The sequence below is a fragment of the Sarcophilus harrisii genome, chromosome 3 (assembly GCF_902635505.1).
Source record: "Sarcophilus harrisii chromosome 3, mSarHar1.11, whole genome shotgun sequence".
Taxonomy (NCBI): domain Eukaryota; kingdom Metazoa; phylum Chordata; class Mammalia; order Dasyuromorphia; family Dasyuridae; genus Sarcophilus; species Sarcophilus harrisii.
In genome coordinates this window covers 244,064,097-244,084,509 of record NC_045428.1, presented here as the reverse complement: position 1 = coordinate 244,084,509, position 20,413 = coordinate 244,064,097, and the positions used below count along the sequence as shown (strand labels likewise).

Below are 20,413 nucleotides of genomic sequence, written 5' to 3'. Positions count from 1 at the left end.
AGAAAAAAAAAAGATACATTATACAATACATATGTAAATCTTTTCAACAACGAGGTGATTCAGGCTAGCTTCAATGGTCTTGTGAAGGGAGAGAGCCATCTGCATTCAGAGAGAGAATTGTGGGGCCCGAGTGTGGATCACAATATAGCATTTTCACTCTTTTTGTTGTTTACTTGCATTTTGTTTTCTTTCTCATTTTTTTCTTTTTTGTTCTGTTTCTTGTGCAGCATGATAATTGTGGAAATATGTACAGAAGAATTACACGTTTAACATATATTGGATTATTTGCTGTTTAGGGGAAGGGGAAGGGGAAGGGAAAGAGAGGGAGAAAAAAACTGGACCATCAGGTTTTGCAAGGATGAATGTTGAAAACTGTTTTGAAAATAAAAAGTTTTATAAAAATAAAAGAAATTAAAGTTTCTCAAGCAGTCCCATACCTTTAAAAATTAATGCTTAAGTCATAGGATCCTTAGGACCCTAACTATAACAATGAATGTGCTTTTTCTATAAAAAAAGAATTCTACAAAGGGATACTAAATATATCGCCCTTCTTCCCAGGGCAGAATTTAGTTATTAAGAGTACATTATTTAGGGAAAGAAGGATCACCTAATCCAAAACCATTCTGCTAAAGCTTTTAAGCAATTATTGATATTTTCCCTTAAGCAGTGGTAGAAAGTGGGAGCTTTAGAAGATCTGGATTTTCCCATCCATTCTTGCAATTCCTCTAGTTCATTCTAAGTTACCTATATTATACTTACTTGCTACTTTATGTTATCTAGACTAATTACATTTCACTTACAGTTGAGACCTTCCACAAGTGTCTCCCCGTTAGAATATGAAATTTTTTGAAAACAATGACTAGCTTCTCTTTTAATTTGGATCTCCAACTCATAGCACCAAGAGCTTCATTCAATCATATTGGGGCAAAGTCACATTTGTATGCAACTTTAATAGGTCACTTAATGCAATTAAATCTTATCTTTCTTATAGGCTTTTGCTATTCTAAGCAGACCTCCAATATTTAGTAACTTTGTAAAAATAAGTCACTGGATATTTCAGACTCAGTTTCCCCACTTATAAAAATAGTGATAACAGATACAGTACCTATCTCACAGATTGTTTGAAGATCAAATGAGAATATACATTACATTTTTTTTGCATCAAATATTTTGATAACTTTCAAATTTGTGAATTAGAGCATTTATGAAATTATAAGGGCTTGGTATCATATTTTTTAGAAGTCAACTATCATATTAATACTTCCCAAGTCCACAGACTCAGTAACCACCAAATTAAATTATCTTACTAAATGTGTATAAAGTACTTTGCACACCTAAAAGTGTTATATAAATGCCACTTATTATGTATTGCAATGCTTTAAGATTTATAAAATGTGCACTGTCTCTGTATGTATGTGTATGTTTATGTGTATATATATTCCCACACACACATTTATACATAATCTCCTTTGAGTAACAGAATCTGATTCAGTAGTGAAAATCTCTAAGATTATTACTGTGGTCCCCATTTTTAATAGGAAAATAGATATACAGAAATTATTTTTTCATATTCACAATAATTCACAAACAATAGGTTTTTTCCCCCTACATTTTCAATAGGAAAAAAAGATACTGAACTTTTAGTGTTATTGTAGGTTTTTTTTTTTTTTTGACTAAGCAATGTGCTATAGACATAACAATTCACCAAGAGTATGCCCAAGAAGTGCTGAGAATATTGGGTTTTTTAAAATATTGTTTTTATTCTTTTTGTTTTTATAATCTGCCTCTTTTAATCACTTATTTGTGTAAATAATGAATAATATAAAACCATTTTCAAATTATATTTTTGGTCAAATAAAATTTAACAAACCATCCTTAAAAGAAATATTTATTATATTTAAAATAAGTTACAACTGAGAGGACATAAAAAGGAACTTCAAAGATGCTAGTTTTATCGTTTTGGGAAAATAAAAAGTTTGCTAAGATTTTTAAACAAAACTATACAAACAGTAAACAGGATGAAGTATAGACAATAGCACAGCTTTCCACAATTTGCTTCATATTCTGTGCAAAGAAAATACTCTCAGAGAAGATATTTTTAAGCTGCATTTTAATGCTATTTGTTTTATAGAGTCTGTCTTAGAGACAAGAAAAATAATTTGTAAAACTAGGGAAAAATAAAGTACAACCAAAACCTATGTAACAAGTAACAGTGCAATATGAGATAGTGATGCTATTCAAACAATTCCCTTGAGACTATACTGTGTTTTTGTGCTTACTTAGCTTAATATAATTCAATAAATTAGAGCTATGATTGTAATATAATACATGCCTGCAAAATTTTCTAAGTTTTTTTATAACAGTTTACTCAAAGCTCAATGAATACATTTGAATAGGGGCTTTCAGTCTTGCAAATAAGTAGATAAAATGTTTATTTCTTAAACGTAGTGGTAGTACCCTTTTGGAAGGAAAGCTAGTTTTTACTGTCTTCCCTATTCCTTTCATTAGAATAAAAGCATATCTTGTACTATTGTGAATTCTTAAGAATTTTTAATTCTTTCAAACCAACGTGCTTTCTTTCACGTGAGCTTAAGCAATGCTGTCATGTCATGTAATTCATAGATTGTAAAGAAAAAAGCACAATACACAGACTATTTTACTTGCATTTTCTAAGAATTATGTTGCCAACTTTTTTTGTGGTCATTTTATTTTGACCACATTAAATCTAAACTAATTAGCAATGTGCTATTTCCACTTTAGAGCCTTGCAATTCAGAAACATTTTTTCTTCAAAACTTATTTCCAAATTAGTCCCTTGGATATTTAAAAATCTTCATATAAAGTTCCACTTAAACATTTGCAAGCAAGCATTGAAAAGAAAAAACCAAAACACACTCATTTTCTCTGCCAAAATAAATACTGCTTATTGAAATGTTCTTCCTAATGGTTCAGTACTAATTTCAGATATTCATCGATTTAATTTTGCACATCTTCGGTAATTAAAAACAGCATACACAAGTATTGCCAATAAACTCTAAAGTGACATATTGCAACCTTGCTCAGAGAGCACTGGTCAAGCCTAAGTGTGCAAGAATAAGAAAAATGGATATTTTCCACCATCTATAATATATACATCCATATATGTACATATTCACAATCTATTTAATGAAATAAGAGAGTAGAAATGAAAAGTATTTTTTAAATTGGCATAAGGGAAATAATTTGACAACATTTAATGTACAATCCACTAACAAAATGCAAATCTAATTGAGAAAGAAAATTTTATACATAAATATAACAAAATTATTTTGATGCAAGTAGTGATTTATCCCCATAACTCTTCTGTTCGTCCAAATTTGTAGATGAGGGTACTAAAAAAATATGAAAAATATATAGTTTTACATGGTGACAAAAACTTGGGTCTATATGTATGTTACAACATATGTATTTAAGTTCAATTTTGGAATATTTTTGAACTAGAAATGTCTAAACTGCTTTGAAGGATATTCTTAAGACATAAATACATTATAATATTCTAACATCTAAGAGAAGAGAATTTTCAGTATTATTCTCTTTCAAATTCAACCATATCTAAAAATTGGAACTTAGTTTTTCTTGTTATTAAAAATAACAACCTGCAATTAGTTTGCAATTTATAGTTAAGCTCTTTCCTCTAAACAATTTTGAGACAGTAAAATTATTGAGGTACCAACAACTTCACCAACTATATTTGAGCACCTCCCTCTAGTATCTCAGAGATCAATAGTTAGCTCTTTATTCTACTCTATCAGTACTTGGTACTTGAAATTGGAACTGATATTGGAACTGATATTCATATTCAACTTTCAGCTAAAATATAGTAAATAAAAATTCTAAAACTACAATCACCACTATAACGAATACTATACTAAACAATACTACAAAAACATATTTTTGATTCTAATTTATAATGCAGATTTAAACTGGAAGCTGCAGAAAGCTTTTTGAGAATAGGAAATTTTGTAATTTGAATTTGCATTGTCAGGCCAACTGTTCTAATTGATGAGGGGGAAAAGGTACAGAGGACATTTTTAGCTGATAAGAAAAAAAACCCCAAAAAACTAAAGATCTGAGTGGCACTTTGAATCAGCCACAAAAATGTAACATAAAAATACCAAGGGTAATTGTTTTTTTTTTTTTTAATTCACAATACATGTGTGATCACTGACCTATTAAAAATAATTCTTATAAAACTTCATGTAACTGGTATAAAATAACTGAAACTATCAAGTTACTGGCATTTTTTAATTGACAAGGTCACACATGTTGGGAAGAGTTGGTACCACCCAAAGAGCTACACTCAAAAAACTTCAGAAGTCATCATTTAATCATAATCATTAAGCAGCACAAAATTTCACAGATAGGGATTTTTAACTTGTTAAAAATGCTTTCCTTAGAATTCCTAAGACAATTTTTTTTCCTAGAGAAATTTTGTCTTTTCCCTTATTTTCACCTAGATCAAGTCAATTTCCAGTCCATAAAATATTTCAAGGAGAAATGCCTCCATCTTGTTGTCTTTTAGCAGATTATATCTAAAGGTGATTATTGCCATGTGCTTTTTTTACATTCACCCACATTTAAACAGAACTAAACCTCAACTAGTTAACAATTAGTTATTACATATAATTTTATACCTAAGTGTTACTCTTGGTGCATGATTAAAATTTGCATTTCCATGTCTTTTTTATTGAAAAAATACAATTCATAATATTATCATAGCCCATTCTAAATGAACCCAATGAATTTATACTTTATTTTATATTCTTTTTAAAATATACTTATAAATAGAACTGAAATTTCAGAAAACTTTATAGGAAAAAATGAAAAAGTGATTAACTTACCTAAAAAATATAAGTGCATTTTGAAAAAATACAGCTAATCCTGGATAAACATTAGTATCTGCAAGAATTAAAAATACATGTAGAGAAAAACTGTTATCAACATATTCAATAACAAAATATCAGTGCTAACCATAAACAGAACATGTGACATATCAAAAAATTCCTATCAAAAGGAACCAAAAAACTATGAGTTCACTGAATTATCTGGTTTTTTAAAAAGCATTTACCTTAAATAATATTTATAGATTGATTAACCTAAAAATGGATTTTTCCCCTTAAATAAAGAAAAATTACAAAACAGAGAAATGGACACATCACCTAGGGCACTGTTTATGTCTTGTGGGCTGAGCACACTTAAAGGCAGACAAGCATTCCTTTTACAGGATTCACTAATCCACAAGTACTTTCATTCTGTTATTATTTTCATAAAACAATGGCTGATATTTGAAAGGGGGGAGCAGAGGAGAAGTTCTTCATACTCAAAGATGGAAACCATTGACCTATGGCAAAAACAGATGCAGGGTTTTTTTCTTTTAAATGTACTGTCTTTTCAGCACAATTGTCATGATATTAGATGGATCAGAACTGTTTGCAACAAAAGCAGGAGCCACATACATATATTCTCCTAGCTCCCCAAGATCACCATGGAAATGTTGAATATTGTTGAAAACAAAAGCGGTTAAAAACTTTTAATAGATTGTCAACAATTCTGTTACTGCATTTTTCTACAAGACATCTGAAATATTATAATATATTGTCAGTAATAGTGTAGAACAAAAAATACATCTTCACCTCTCCTATCCAAAACTTGTTTATTCGTCTATCTCAGAAAACAACAAAGATCAAGGAAGCGAGCAAAAAGGCCTCTCTGCTTAAGGAATTGTCCAGAACTGATGCACTAAGATTCATACTTTCTCTGAAGAGTTCTTCAACGTATTTACTCTTATTTTAGAATTAATTTTAATATGGTTATTTGATTTCCTAAATCAGAAAAGATTAGAAGCAAATGTAAAAGGTTCTTAGAGAAAAAATACTACAGGAAGTAGCAATGAATACTTCTGTCAGCAGCAATAAATGAGGTTGGACCTCCAGGAAAGGAAAAATTATAAATGGACAGAAGAACTCAAAAAGGGCAGGAGTCTGAGGTCATTTAATGTAACTAACAATGATGCAATGATTTAAACTCAGGTCTTCCTGATTCTAAGCCCAACAATCTCTCCCCTGTACCATCAGAAAATTACAATAAAGATTTTTGTAGAAAAGTAATTTTGAAACTATTTTCATGGCTGTCACAGGATAAAGAAATAAATTACATTTTTAGCAGGCTTTAAAAACAGCAAATTGAAGTAAAAAAACTCCAACTAATATATTATTTACTAAAACACTAAAAATGAAATGTTACATAACACCATGGAACTACCCCCTAACAAAAATTATATTCATTCCATCAAGATAAAGTACAAAGTAAGTACTATATCAGTAATGTTCAAATTACTCAATGACAACAGGGATTTCACCCAACATGTAAAATTTCTTTATATTTAGCTTTCATCCATTAAACAAATTCACTTTATTAACATCAATACTTCATTTTATCAATACTATCCAGATGAAAACCAAAAAAAAGTAAGAGAATTTTATTAATATTGTGTCAGACTGTTCTCTTCTTTGTGTACTAAAATGTTAATGTTTGCTACTGCTTATTACATGCATAACAAAATCTCCTAATGTGCAAAATGCAACACATTTTTGGACCTGGCCACTCCAGGGATTTGTTTTGTCTGACTACACTTATTTGTTAAAAAGTGTTGTTTTTTTCTTTTCTGGCAAATAAAGTGGGAAGGAGGGGAAAATAATGCTTAGTAATAGAAAAAAAAAAAACCTTTAATTTTAGAAAAGACCATTCTATACACCCTTTAGGAATTATGTGCCATTTTTCCTATTTCAGAAACACAAATTTTAGTATCCTTCCTCAAATCTAGGAACTAGTACTCAAAGGAATTAGAACTTGTTAAAAAAAAAAAAAAAGATTTCTAATCTAAAACTAAAAGTCCCCTCCCCCCCCAACCAGGTAATTGGGGTTAAGTGACTTGCCCAGGGTCACACAGTTAGGAAGTGTTAAGTATCTGAGATCACATTCGAACTCAGGTCCTCCTGACTTCAGAGCTGATACTCTATCCACTGCGCCACCTAGCTGCCCCCAAATTAAAAGTTTTTAAACTTAAGTATATATTTACCTTCACCCTAAATTTAAAACAAATTTTACATTAGGTGGTTAACAAACTAAAATTTATTGCATTAACACTTATTGGGGAAAAAAAAACTGGAAGGAAATGAACTTACTTTGAGTAACATATGCAGCAAAAAGAATCCACATTGACGCAATAAGCGAACCAAACATCAACATGAAACCAATGAAAAGCCAAACTCGAGCACCTGTAAAGATGATAGGATTTGTCATTTTTGTCTATTTTCATGTTTCTTCAAGTATCTTGGAAATAACACATCTGATAGTACTTCACCAATCTTAAACTCTGCTTTTCAGCACCATCATCTACTATTGTACACAGCTGAAAACTAAAATCACACAAAAAAGCTCTCTGGCTACCTCAGACAGCTGTTATAAAACCTTTGCAACATTTGGTTATCTGGTTTCCAGAGTATTAAAGATTTAAATCAATAAATTAAGTTGAGAATTGGAAGTTGCTTCTAAGGTATATATGATTATAGCCAAGGAGGCAGAAAATTATAAAAAGCATAAAGATGTTTAAAAGTAGAGCAGACAGTTCCAAAGATCTTGTGACGATGAGAGCCATCTACACCCAAAGAGGGAACTGTGGGAATTGACTGTAGATCATAACATAGCATTTTCACTCTTTTTGTTGTGGTTTGCTTTAATTTTATTTTCTTTCTCATTTAAAAAAAATTTTTTGATCTGATTCTTCCTCAAGATAATTGTAGAAATATGTATGCCTATATTGGATTTAACACATATTTTTACGATGTTTAACATATATTGGATTACATGCCATCTAGAGGAAGGGATGGGAAAAAAGGGGGGGGAATTAGAATACAAGGTTTTTCAAGGGTCAATGTTGAAAAATTATCCTTGCATATATTATGAAAAAAAAAAAAAACTTCAACTAAAAAAAAAAAATTTCCCAACTATATATTTTTTTAAGTTGCCAAAGAGGGTCCATTTAATGTAGGAGCAAAGTAACCCTTAAATACAATCCTAGATCATGAAAATTGCCATTCAGTACACAATCTTCAATAATGACATTAATGATTCGTAAAGCAAAGGTGACAGTGTTTACTACATCTATTTCAAAAGGCAAGAATTAATACTTCATTTCAGACATTCTGTTCTAAATGGTCTTTTAGTGTTACTGCTTACAAATACCAAATTTCCATCCTTCCAGAAAATGGAATTATCTTAAAGGGCTCACTCCCTGACAGTCAGGAAGCCTTAAATTCAAATTCCACCTCAGAGACAATCATCAGAGTGATCCTGGGCCCCAGCTTCCTTAACTATAAATGGAAATTACAAGATTACAGGATCGTGGTAAAAACCAAGCAAGATAATGGAAAAAGACAAATATGGAAATATCTTTAAAAGGATTGCTTGTTGCCCTGGAACAGGTAGAGGAGAGGTAAGGGAGGGAGGGAGAAAATTAAGAACACAAAATTTTACAAAAATAAACACTGAGGGACAGCTAGCTGTCACAGTAGATAGAGAGTAGATAGCCCTGAAGTCAGGAGGACTTAAGTTCAAATATGGCCTCAGACACTTAACACTTCATAGCTGTGTGACCCTGGGCAAGTCACTGAACCCCAATGAAAGAAAGAAAGAAAGAAAGAAAGAAAGAAAGAAAGAAAGAAAGAAAGAAAGAAAGAAAGAAAGAAAGAAAGAAAGAAAGAAAAGAAAAGAAAAGAAAAAGAAAAATGAACTTGAAAACTATCTTTAGATATATTTGGAAAAATAAAATACTACTAAAAAAAGATAAACAGATGATATAAGAAAGGAGCTTTGCAAACTTTAAAACACTATTATATATTATTATAACAGATTTTATTTTATCACTGGAAGACACTACTAATCATAAATATCGTCATCACCCCGATGTACAATTCATTTTGTCTATTTTGTTAGGTATAAATAACCCTATAAAGGAGACTCAAATTCCCCAAAAACCACCACCAGAAAAGCAGAAAAAAAACAAAAAATAGATGGCCAACTACCAAGACACTTCAACAATACCTTAAAGAAGTGTAACCAGCCCTTGGAGTTAGGAGGATGCGAGTTCAAATCTAACTTCAGATACTTAATACTTTATGGCTGAGCAAGTCACTTAACTCCAATTGCCTCAAGCAAAAAAAAATTTTTTTAAAAAGAGAACATAGAAGCTGGTTATTTGCTCAATTTAATCCACAGCCCTTTCAAAAAACTGGAAATGTAATTATTGTTATTGTTACAATGAAATTCCATTATGATAAAAGCATTGGATCCCTTGAGAATTTTATTTTAAGTTTAATGTGAATTAAAAAATATTATTATTGAGTGAGTGAAAATTTAGATGTTTGCCAAAAATCAAACAAGAACATCAAAAATCTATTATTTTATACACAGATATAGAGACAAAAATTTAAGTCCTTTCCTTCAAGAGTCTTATATTCTAACAGAAAAGATTAAAGGGTAAGTGTGTATATAATGTATGCATGTATAAAGTAATTGGTAGGCAGAAGAGAAGTGGAATCTGGAAGGAAAGGCTTCATATAGAAGGTGGCACTTGATCCTCGTTTTAAAGAAAATAAGGTGTTCTAAAAAGACACTAAGCAAGGAAAAAGACTCCACTCCAGGCCCAAGGGACTCAGGGACTGCAGATAAAGTATCATTTGTGAAGAATTTCAAGAAGGCTAGTCTAGCTGGGCCACAGTATGCAAGCAGGAAGTTATGTTCCATCAAAAAAATGCAGATTAAAAAAATACACACACCATTAGCACACAGACAAAATGGCTATAATATGCCATTCACTGACATACACAAACACACATTATCAAAATCAGGATAATTCACTCAGTTGATTAAAAAAAATTCACTATTTGAATATGCTAGTCGCCAAACCTAGCTAACCAACCTACTCATGATGATCACAAAGGGCAAAATAAAAAGATAAACACAAAAATCCACCAACATCCTAGAAAAATAAAGCAAGTCTGAGTCTTACTAATTGGCTTATTATATATGTGGGACAGAACATTATCACAAATACAAACTTCTCAAAAAAATTTTAATCTTCCTAAGGCAAGACTATAAAAAGTTGTAAAGTTATATTTTAGGACCCCATTATTAGCTCTGTATAAAGGACTCAGTTTTTGGAGATCAAGGCATATTTTGTCAGTTTTTATTCATTTATAGTATAATCAAAAGCTACCCCAAAGTGATTTTACCTACCTGTTCTTCCTAAACAGCCACTTTCATAGCTATCACCTCTCACTTGAGCATTTGACACAGCATTTATCCTAGAATACATATACAAACATACAAATAATAACAAAAAAAGACAAAAACCATATGATCCAAAGGTTTCTGTTTTTTAAAATAAGTATCTTTGAATTATATATTCTCTTTGAATACCTGACCTGTTACTCTAACAACAAAACAAGAAGGCAACTGAAAGCACTTTTTGAAACCACAAATACTTTGTGGCTAGAAACAGTGCTTTATCTTATTCCTAAATAACACTCCCTTTGAGTATTAAAAGCAAAGATTTTTCTAAACAATTTCTAGACTTAAGGAAGAAATTTAGAGAATAATATTATAGGAAAAAATAAATTATAAGTTGGAAGCATCTAATAATAGGCCCATTTTATTCAGCTTAAAAGATAATTTTTCTTTCTACTTAAGTTAAATGAAGTTCAGGCTCTAATGCTAAATACTAGCAAGAATTCCTTTTTATTTCTTTGGTTAATACTTTTTTTGGAAAACTTTATAGTCTAAGTGTTTCTCATTGTCCAGCATTAAAAAGCAAGGCATTATATTGCCTAATCTAAGAAAAATATAATCTTAACTTTTAGAATTATCTTTATACTTACATGAAGAACGCTAATGTGGAAAACACTCCACATGTATGAAATGCATGGTTCATTTGTTCTGGTTTAGGATAGACCACAGCTGCATCAATCATTATCCACCAACCTGTAAAAAACTTTAAAAATGGCAAACGTAATGCTTAGCTATTAAACCGAGATTATTTGCAATATTTTAAAGACTAGAATTAAGTCCAATAAATACAAGGATTTAATTTAAACTTTTGTACTTCATCCTTCCCTTACCTTCTAGCCTAGCTAATATAATGCATTGCACATAAAAAGGGATGCCATTTACTGATAAACTTTTCAGTTTAAATTTCCTTCATTAAAATATTCCTACTTTGAATCCTTGGTAAAGAAATTTTTTTTTTCTATTATATGTGAGCATATGCTATGTATTTTAACTGGATTCGTAACTTTTAGCAGCATAGAAGTTTTCAATCCAAAATCATTACTTTTTCACCAACTTAAACTCTTATAGGATCATACAGTCAAGATAGATCTTGAACTCAGGCATTCCTGACTCTGAAAACTCTCCAAACACTTCATTATGCTGCCTCTCACACCACCTATATATAGCCTTAAAAAAAGTTTCAAATACATGTAAGTCTAGTTATAAGTATATTAGAAAAGATATTTTAAAAAATTAGTAGAGCATCACGCTCTTGCCCTTCTTTCTTTATTACATTCTGCCACCTCTCCACTAGCATACAAAACGAAAAGTATTAATGGGATATGGTAACTGTCAACTTTTAACTTTGTATGCTAAAGGAGAATGGCACATCTTTGGAGGGGTACTGCTGCCCTATTCTTATTTCCTTATTCCTGTTCATTCATCTGTACAAATGGTAACAAATATTGTTTTTGCCAAATTCTGGGACTTGAATATTACAAAATATTTAGAATTTCTTCTAATAAAGCACCAGTAGCCTATTTTTAAAGTTTTCTCATCAAAAGAAACTTTATTTTAAAAAATCCATGTATGCATATTATGTGACCAAATCATCTAAAAAATATTTCTTTAAGCACTAATCATTTATTTTTAACACTTGGTACAGTCAGAATTTAATAACTACTTAAAACTCTTTGGAATTCTTGTTCAGTTCTTATGAATGTTATGAGGTTAATAACATAATAAAGTTTGTTTCCACCCTGTTCTAAGTGCCATAATAATTTCTAAAATTCAATATTAGTGATCTCTATTGTAAGATTACTGTTTTAAACATCATTGATATAATGTAAAACATGCAATTTCTTTCAAAGGAAGAAAAAACAAGATAGAAAATTAACACCCCCCCACTAACATGAGTAAGAAAGAGGCTCTCATGAATAAAATTCTAATTAACATGTTTAATTAACATTATTAATAATTAACATATATTCTAATACCTTCTCTGTATCAGTACTACAATAAATACTGCTAATACAAATATGCAAGTGAGACACAGTCTGTATTTAAGGAGCTTACATTCTACTGATGTATTTTAATGATGCATCAATAATTTATTTTTAGAATGATTTTTAGAAAGACATATTAAAACCTGAAAAGTGCATAAAAAGTTGAAAAAGCCTACAAATATGGCATATTTATGTAAGAATCACTGTTTAGCACCAAGAAAGCTAAATCTCAATATGAAAGTGACCTTGACAAAAATCAAACAATATGCAAAACTTGTTTGGAATGGATAGGAGAATAATAATCAAAGGGAGAAGACAACACAACTGCTTAATTTTCCCACTATTTTCCTTTCTAAGTAAAATTAACTTTTCATCAGAAAGGACAAAAAATAGTTAAAATGAATACCTGAGGTCAATAAGGACAAAATAAGAGAGGTTAATGAGTTGCTATTCTTAAAAAGTTCGACTGTATCAAGTGGAACAGGTATACCAGAACCTGACACAGAAACATGTTGTATTTAAAGAGGAATGAAGATAGATATTCCAACCACTGGAGGTGAGCTTGATGTTAATTCTTGGTAACATTCTGAAATAATTTATTAATACTAAAGTGAGGGAGCAAAGTGAGTACTTAAAAGGGAAGTGATCATTAAAAGCCTATAATAAGAACAGTCATGTAAATCTAGGCCCCAGAGAAGAAATCAGTTAATGAAATTGTCTCCTTTAACTGGAATATTGGGAACTATAAGCATAAAAAGTCATATACCCATATTAGATTTTGATTGGTTTCACTTAATTTTTTTTTCCCCTTTTGTTAGCAAAGATTCATGGGAGGTGGGGGAGGAGAATGGAGATAATGCCAAGAGTATATCAAGAAATTACTGATATGTCTTTGGTATTCCCTTGAATATCAAATATATATCAAAGACATAGTTAACCTAGATTTCAATAAATATTTGAGCACACAACAATTTAGGTAAATTTGGAAATGGCTGAAGGACTAGACCCAAGTAGTACTGATTAATGAAGAAAGAAAGACATGTCAAGTCTCTCTCCACTCCAGTTCATCCTCCTCTTAGCTGATCTTCCAAATTTCAGGTTTGAAAAGTGACATGGTCAGTAACTCCAACCCTCCATTCAACAAACTTTAGTGGCTTTTTATTAACCTAAAGTCTAAAAAAGAAAAATCCTTAAAATCCTTAATAAACTGACCCTTACCTTCTAGTCTTCTTAAACTTTACTTTCCTACATGTACTTTTAATGATAGTTCTTCACACAAGACAGTCTCGCTTGCTCTCCCTCATCTCAAATCCCTGGCTTCCCTGACTTTCTTCAAAAATCTCAGCTCTAAAGAAGTGAATAAAACCAAGAGAATACTATACACAGCATCAACAAGATTTATGATCAATTGTGATGGATTTGGTTCTTTTCAACAATGAAGTAATGATTTCAATAGACTTGTGATGGAAAGAGTTATCCCATACAGAGAGAGGACTAAAAAGACTGAATGGATCAAAGCAGAGTAATTTTTTTTTTTCTTGGTGATGCTGGTGTTTGCTTGCTTTTTTTTTCTTCTTTCTCATGTTTTTTCTCTTTTGATCAGATTTTTCTTGAACAGCATAACAAATATGAAAATGTTTTAAAGGAGTGCATATGTTTAGCCTATAGTGGATTGCTTGTTGTCCAAGGGAAGGGGAAAAAACGAAACATAAGGTTTTACAAAGGTGAATGTTGAAAACTCTTTGCATGTATTTGGAAAAATAAGCTATTATAAATTTTTTTTTTAAATTTTAAATCTCAGTTTAAGTCCAACTTTCTTTATATAAGAAAGAATGCCCAATTCTCTTAGCTACATATTAAGATGAGTATCTTATTTGTATTTAACTATTTCCACGTTTTCTCTCTCTCATTAGAATGGAAAATCTTCAAAAATCTCCAAAGACTAGAAACTGTTATCGCTTTTCTTTGTATCCCCAAATCTTAGGACAATGCCTACCTATGATAAACATTCGATAAATATTAAATAAATATTTAAATGATTGAAGAAAGTAGGCCTGTTTGGCTTAAAAAGAGAAGGCAGGAAGGGAAAAGACTTTTGAAGTATTTAAAGTTTGTCACAAGAAAGAAGGATTAGACTTATGCTTGGCTAGGAGAACAGAAGTAAGCCCAAAGTAGAAATTACAGTAAGACAAACCTAGAAAAACATCCTAAAAATAGGGTAGCACAAAACAAAATGAACTACTTTGGGGGATGTATTAGCTGCCCATCTCTGAAAATGTTAAAGATGAGGCATATTTATTTTTTTCTATTTTCTTTCTTTTCTTTTTTTGCTGAGGCAATTGGGGTTAAGTTACTTGCTCAGGATCACACAGCTAGGAAGTGTTAAGTATCTGATACCAGATTTGAACTCAAGTCCTTCTGATTTCAGGGCTGGTGCTCCATCCACTGTGCCACCTCACTGACCCTGATGAGGCATATTTAAATGAACATCATGATCTGGGTAGTTGGATTAGATGAACTGGAGAGTCCTTTTAACTCTTAAGCTGTCTATTATCTGGAAAGCTAAAAATGTCCTGCAAACTATGTTGAAAAATATTCTTCCTTAATATTTAAAAAAAAAACTAAAGTTTTATTTATATGAATATTCCAAAAATCAAAACAAATTTCAACAAGTCCATAGTCTTCATGAATTGCTATGGCCAAAAGAATATGTCAATGACTGGATATCCCCCATGTGATAAGCCTCTAAAACACTGGTTTAGGATCACCTACAAAGTAAAAATACTGGAATAGGCCTTTAGTAAATATGATTATAGAAATAATTCTTTAAAAATTACAATAGTATTCATAATCTAAAAGCTACCACAAAATAGAATTGATTTTTCAATGTAAAAAGAGAATCAGAAATAACAATATTAACCAAGCTTTTTTTCCTGATGACTTACCAGTACACCTGCTACTACAGATGCAACTGCATTTCTTCTCTCACTCCAATCAATGCATTCACATTCTGGCCACCGAAAATTATCTAGGAAGCCTGCCATTTCTATTTCTTCTGCATGGATTTTTCATTAGATGCCAAATCTTATAAACAAAGAAGGAAAGAAATCAATCCAACAAAGAACACTCAATTAAAATGCTTTTTCCCCCATGGTGAACATTTCCCCCACACTGAAGAAAAGTTTTATAGAGTGATATATAATTTATATATATATATATATATATATATATATATATATACACACACACACATATATACATATATATGGTATATAAAACACTTTGTAGGGATACCATAATAATCTATTAATAATAAAATATTCTTACTATTATAACTGCTTAAAAACAGCATAAAAAAGGCACAGATAATGCCTGTGGGAACAAAAGAACAACTAGCAGAAACCATCAAATACCTTATGCCATCAGACATATGGTCTGATTCATAGAATAGCATTAAGACATTGTGCAAATACTGTACTACAGGATTCTAACTACAGGAATTAATAATTTGGTACATTATTGAAAATGTACCTTTAAAAGACAAGCTAGATGAACATGAAAAGAGGTTTTGGTGCCTGTCCTCTAATAACCAGATAGCCAATATCCCTAAAAGAAGTGTTTAAATAAGGGAGGAAATGCTAATATCACCAAAATGTGGGGAGGAAGGAAAGGAAAAAATACTGAAAATAATTCCAAACTCAAGCATTTATTATTATATGCAAGACACTGTGCTGAGTGATAAAGATTCAAAGAAAGAAAATGAAAATTTTAAGCTTAATCTATACCTCCTGCAACAACATGTGGCATCTGTGATCAAAAGCTCCCATTCTTTTTGTAGAGCAAAACCTTGACCCTAGAAGCTTTAAGTAATTTCACAAATTATCTTTTATAAGAACACTGCAAAACTAAATTCCCAAAATTAAATTTATTAAAAATGTGACTAACAATCATTACAGACTACACTTTTTTAATGTACAAATGGAAAATTGAGATACAAAAATTATAGCAAATACATTATTTTTCTTTAGTTTATTTTTTTTTAAACTGTAGGTAATTTTCCTTTATTTTGTTTGCTCTTGTTAAAGTAACCTGAAGTAATTGACCAAGTACTATATATCTGCAGTCAGAAAAGATGTGAATTTCAATTCTGACTCTGACACTTAAAGTAGCTGAATGAGACAGCTGACAGTTGTGTGGTTAAGTGGAATAGAGTGCTAGCCTAAAATCAAGAAGATCTCAGCTTAAATCTGATCTCAAACACTAAATAACTGTGTGTTTTTAGGAAAAATTATTTAACCTTTGCCTCAGTTTCCTGCAAAATGAGCATAATAAAATCATTTATACTTCCTGGGGTTGCTGGAAAATTTGTGACTCATTTAGCACAGTGCCTGACATGATAGGAATTTAATAAATGTTTTTTCTCTTTGCCTTTGTGTCCATGGGCAAGTCACTTAATCTCATAACCTGTTTTCTCATCTATAAAATAGAAAGGATTACACTTATAATACTCCTTCCTCAAAGGGTTGTTATTACATAAGGTATTTATTTTGTAAAACTTAAAATTTACAGAAAAATATAATTCATATTATTTCACAAAATAATTTCACTCATTTGAAATTTATCACCCAAAAAGGGAGTCTTCTGCTTCAATTTACCACTTCCATTTATGTAAACTGATTTGCTGCACAGATTTGAAAGATTTTGATGAAGCTAGTAGCACGATAAAAAGGAAAGTGACTACTTATTTTCATTTTTGAATGAGTCTGCCTTCTTAAAATCATATGGCATGAGTTTGATCAATTCATCTTTTTTAAAAAAAGACTGAAATCTGGTTCATGAATAAAGTAATTAGAGCATACCCATATTTGGTTGGTCATGTGATCAACAAGATGTAAGTGTAGACCTTTTCTCCAATACAATCTCTTAAAAAACAAGCTTTATGTGTAGGATATGAAGCAACTTCAGCTCTTCTCTAAAGCTGAACACCACTCAAATAGCAAAAAAATGCTAACCCCTAATGCATTCACTTCCTCTCCCCTTACAGGCTACCTCTTACCGAGCACAAAAGTCAACCCAAGGATTTGTAACAGGACTCCTCCACACCACCACAAAAAACAAAAAAACAAAAAAAAAAAAAACCCCTGCAAGTTTGCTCCAGAGAGCTTACACTGCTTGGGATATTAGCATATCAATGAATTCCACTGCAATAGTGCTCAACCAGAAAATGGAGGAACAGAGGAAACTTGGGGAAATAGTGTCAGCATGTGTATGCAGCTCTATCAGATCAGAAGGAAAGAAAACTGGCATTTAGATGAGAACAGTTTTGTCCCACTATAAGCCCAAAAGAGCTATTAAAAATCAGAAGAGAAATAAAATGAAAACCAAAAATCTATAGAAATGATACAAATATGAAATTCTGTAACAATTCAGGAGAACTGTGGTCTATTGGGTAGAGAACTGTTTCAGAGTCGTAACCTATCTTTTAACATATGAACCTCTGGGCAAATCACTTAATGTTTCAATGCTCCTAGGCAATTATCTAATACTCTAGGATACAGAACAGGCCCAAATGTGCAGAGACAATTTTTTTTAGGTCCGATAAATTCACAAAGGAAAGTGACTTCCCCCAGCACCTTCCCACCTGACCACACCTGAAGGCTGGGTCTCAAAGGATGACAAGAACTTAGGTAGGAAAGAGAGAAATATTGTGGACAAATGTTTGTAGTCAAGAACTTGAAATGTGTGCTGGTTAAAGCAATATCTCCGTCTGGCTAGAATGGAGAGCTCAAATAAAGGAATCATGTTGGACAAAGCTTACACCAACTAGGCTAGATTTTAAGGAGCGCTGGTGGCCAGGCTAAGGGGCCAAAAGCTACACAAGGCTTTGAACAGCAAAGTGACTAAGAGCAGAGTGATATTTTTGGAAGATTAAATATGGTTAAGGGTCCAGGATGGATTAAAAATAAGAAGACTGGAAGGCAGGGAAATTAAGTGGAAAGGTTATTGTGATTGCATGAAAAAAGGTTCATCAGTTCCCATCAGAGGTGTAAAGCACCTAACGGGTAGGTTTATCTAATACAGCTACTTCATTCTGAGATGAAGAAACTGAGAGTCCAAGAGGCAGAATAACTTTCCCAAGATCACATGGGCTCCAGGACCAGAAATTGGTCCACTGACTACACTGCTTCCCAGCATGAACTAGTGACTTGTCATGACAATAAAAATTAAAAAAAAAAAAAAAAAAATTATAGAGAGACATTTACTCCTTCAGTGAAGAAGGCTAACATTACTTATTAGCCTAATTTCAATTAAATAATAGTAATGAAAAGTGAATTTATAGAACAGGAAGAGACAAATGATAATGATTTAGTTTTATACTGGTATCCCTGGTAGTCCAAAGTATTAGGCTATTTTATTGTATCTGATTCTACATTTGTTATATTACAAGTATTTGTGCAAATTTTAACAACCTAGTTTATAGCTACTTGTTAAGATCATTAACTGACTGCCCTTAAGCAAATACAGGAAAAAAGAGAAAACGCAAGTTAAAGCAAAATAGAAATTAAAATCTGTCATGTTCTTACAGCAAATTCAATTCTCATAAAATATATTATTATATAGTTGCATCAATAATCAATTTGTATTTAAGAGATGGAAGACAGTAAAACAAGACTACAAATTGATTAAAGAAGAATTTCTTAAAAGTCCTGTTTAGTTATACATTGGAAGAAACTTATATATAACCCATGGCCCTTCCAAAACACTGTGGGCTCACTAGACCATCTTCCATCGTGGGATCTGGTCACAAAGGAGATATTACTTCTTTGACTTTTGTCTCTTAACCAGAGTTTTACTCCAGGAAATCTCTTGCATAAAATATAGGGCATGGCTTGAGGAACATTCAGGGATTAATTCACAACATATCTGAAGAAGGGAGGAAAAACCTGAGAAAAAAAATCTCAATCTTTAGTAATACTTAACAATAAAAACAAAAATACAAGATAATTATATAAATATGTATGCATATATTGGATTTAATATATATGTTTAACATATACTGGATTATTTGCTGTCTGGAGGAGGGGGTAGAAATTTGCAACACAAGGTTCTGCAAGGGTCATTGTTAAAAACTTATTCATGCATATGTTTTGAAATAAAAAACTTTAATAATTAAAAAAAAAAAAAGGAGTGTCCAAACCAGAGGGGAAAAAACAATAAAAGGAAGAGTGACCATAACCACAATCAATATGCCACTTTCCCATTTACATAAAGTGTTTTGAGCCATATGGAAGACATCCTCAATGTGGGTATAAATATGGAACTGGAAGGTTTTCAAGTGATATCTACAGTAGACTACATCTTTACTATCAGACACATGACTGAAAAGTAAATTCCACAAGCTGAAGCAGCTTTAAAATCCAGTCCCAGAGATATATCTCCCATCAAAAGGAGTCAGAAAATGACAGAAAAATAAAGCATCAATTTCAAGTAGAAGAAAATGTAATTAAAAACCTAACACATAAGCAGATAAATCAATAGACAATAATAAAATTAAAATGTACTAAAACCGCCAAAAAATAAATTTCTCCAAATAAATATTACAAGATAATGGAATGCTTGATAAAACAAAAAACTCTACAGACTCTCCAAAAAAGCAAAAGAGAAAATGGATATGAAATACAAATAGCCTAAAATGAAGTATGCAAAATCTCTAAGAGAAACAAAAAGCAATAATATTAAATATTCAATCTCTACATAAGAAAAAGCCATTAACTTCAAAGACAGGGATGCACAGAGACAAGTTAAGTATTTTAAGACTCCCAGAAAACTGGAAAAATCTAAACATTATAAAACGCAGTGATATAAAAAAACTGCCCCAAATTTGTGAATATAGAAAAAGTGTCATCAAAAGAAGCCATATACTACCTCAAAAAAACAACAGCAGCAAAGTTGCTTCAAAAATATATACTTCAAAAATAAAGTATAATTACATTTCCAAGGACAAACAATTCCAATGACAAGGAATTTTTTCAAGCAGCCAAA

At 31.3% G+C, this 20,413-nt stretch overlaps 1 protein-coding gene across 3 annotated transcripts in view; it reads right to left on the bottom strand.

The window, feature by feature from the left end:
• Positions 1-1,870: 1,870 nt before the first annotated feature.
• The window catches only part of TMEM50B (transmembrane protein 50B), a 34,685-nt gene continuing 16,142 nt past the window's right edge, over positions 1,871-20,413 (bottom strand). For all 3 annotated transcript variants that reach the window (XM_012546810.3, XM_003766407.4, XM_012546811.3), the window contains exons 2-7: positions 15,316-15,454; positions 10,976-11,088; positions 10,335-10,402; positions 7,223-7,315; positions 4,880-4,937; positions 1,871-3,370 (exon numbers count right to left, since the gene is read on the bottom strand). In XM_012546810.3, coding sequence (XP_012402264.1) covers positions 3,325-3,370; positions 4,880-4,937; positions 7,223-7,315; positions 10,335-10,402; positions 10,976-11,088; positions 15,316-15,414 — 477 coding nt within the window. In that variant the 5' untranslated portion in view covers positions 15,415-15,454 and the 3' untranslated portion in view covers positions 1,871-3,324. The remainder of the gene's footprint in view (positions 3,371-4,879; positions 4,938-7,222; positions 7,316-10,334; positions 10,403-10,975; positions 11,089-15,315; positions 15,455-20,413) is intronic.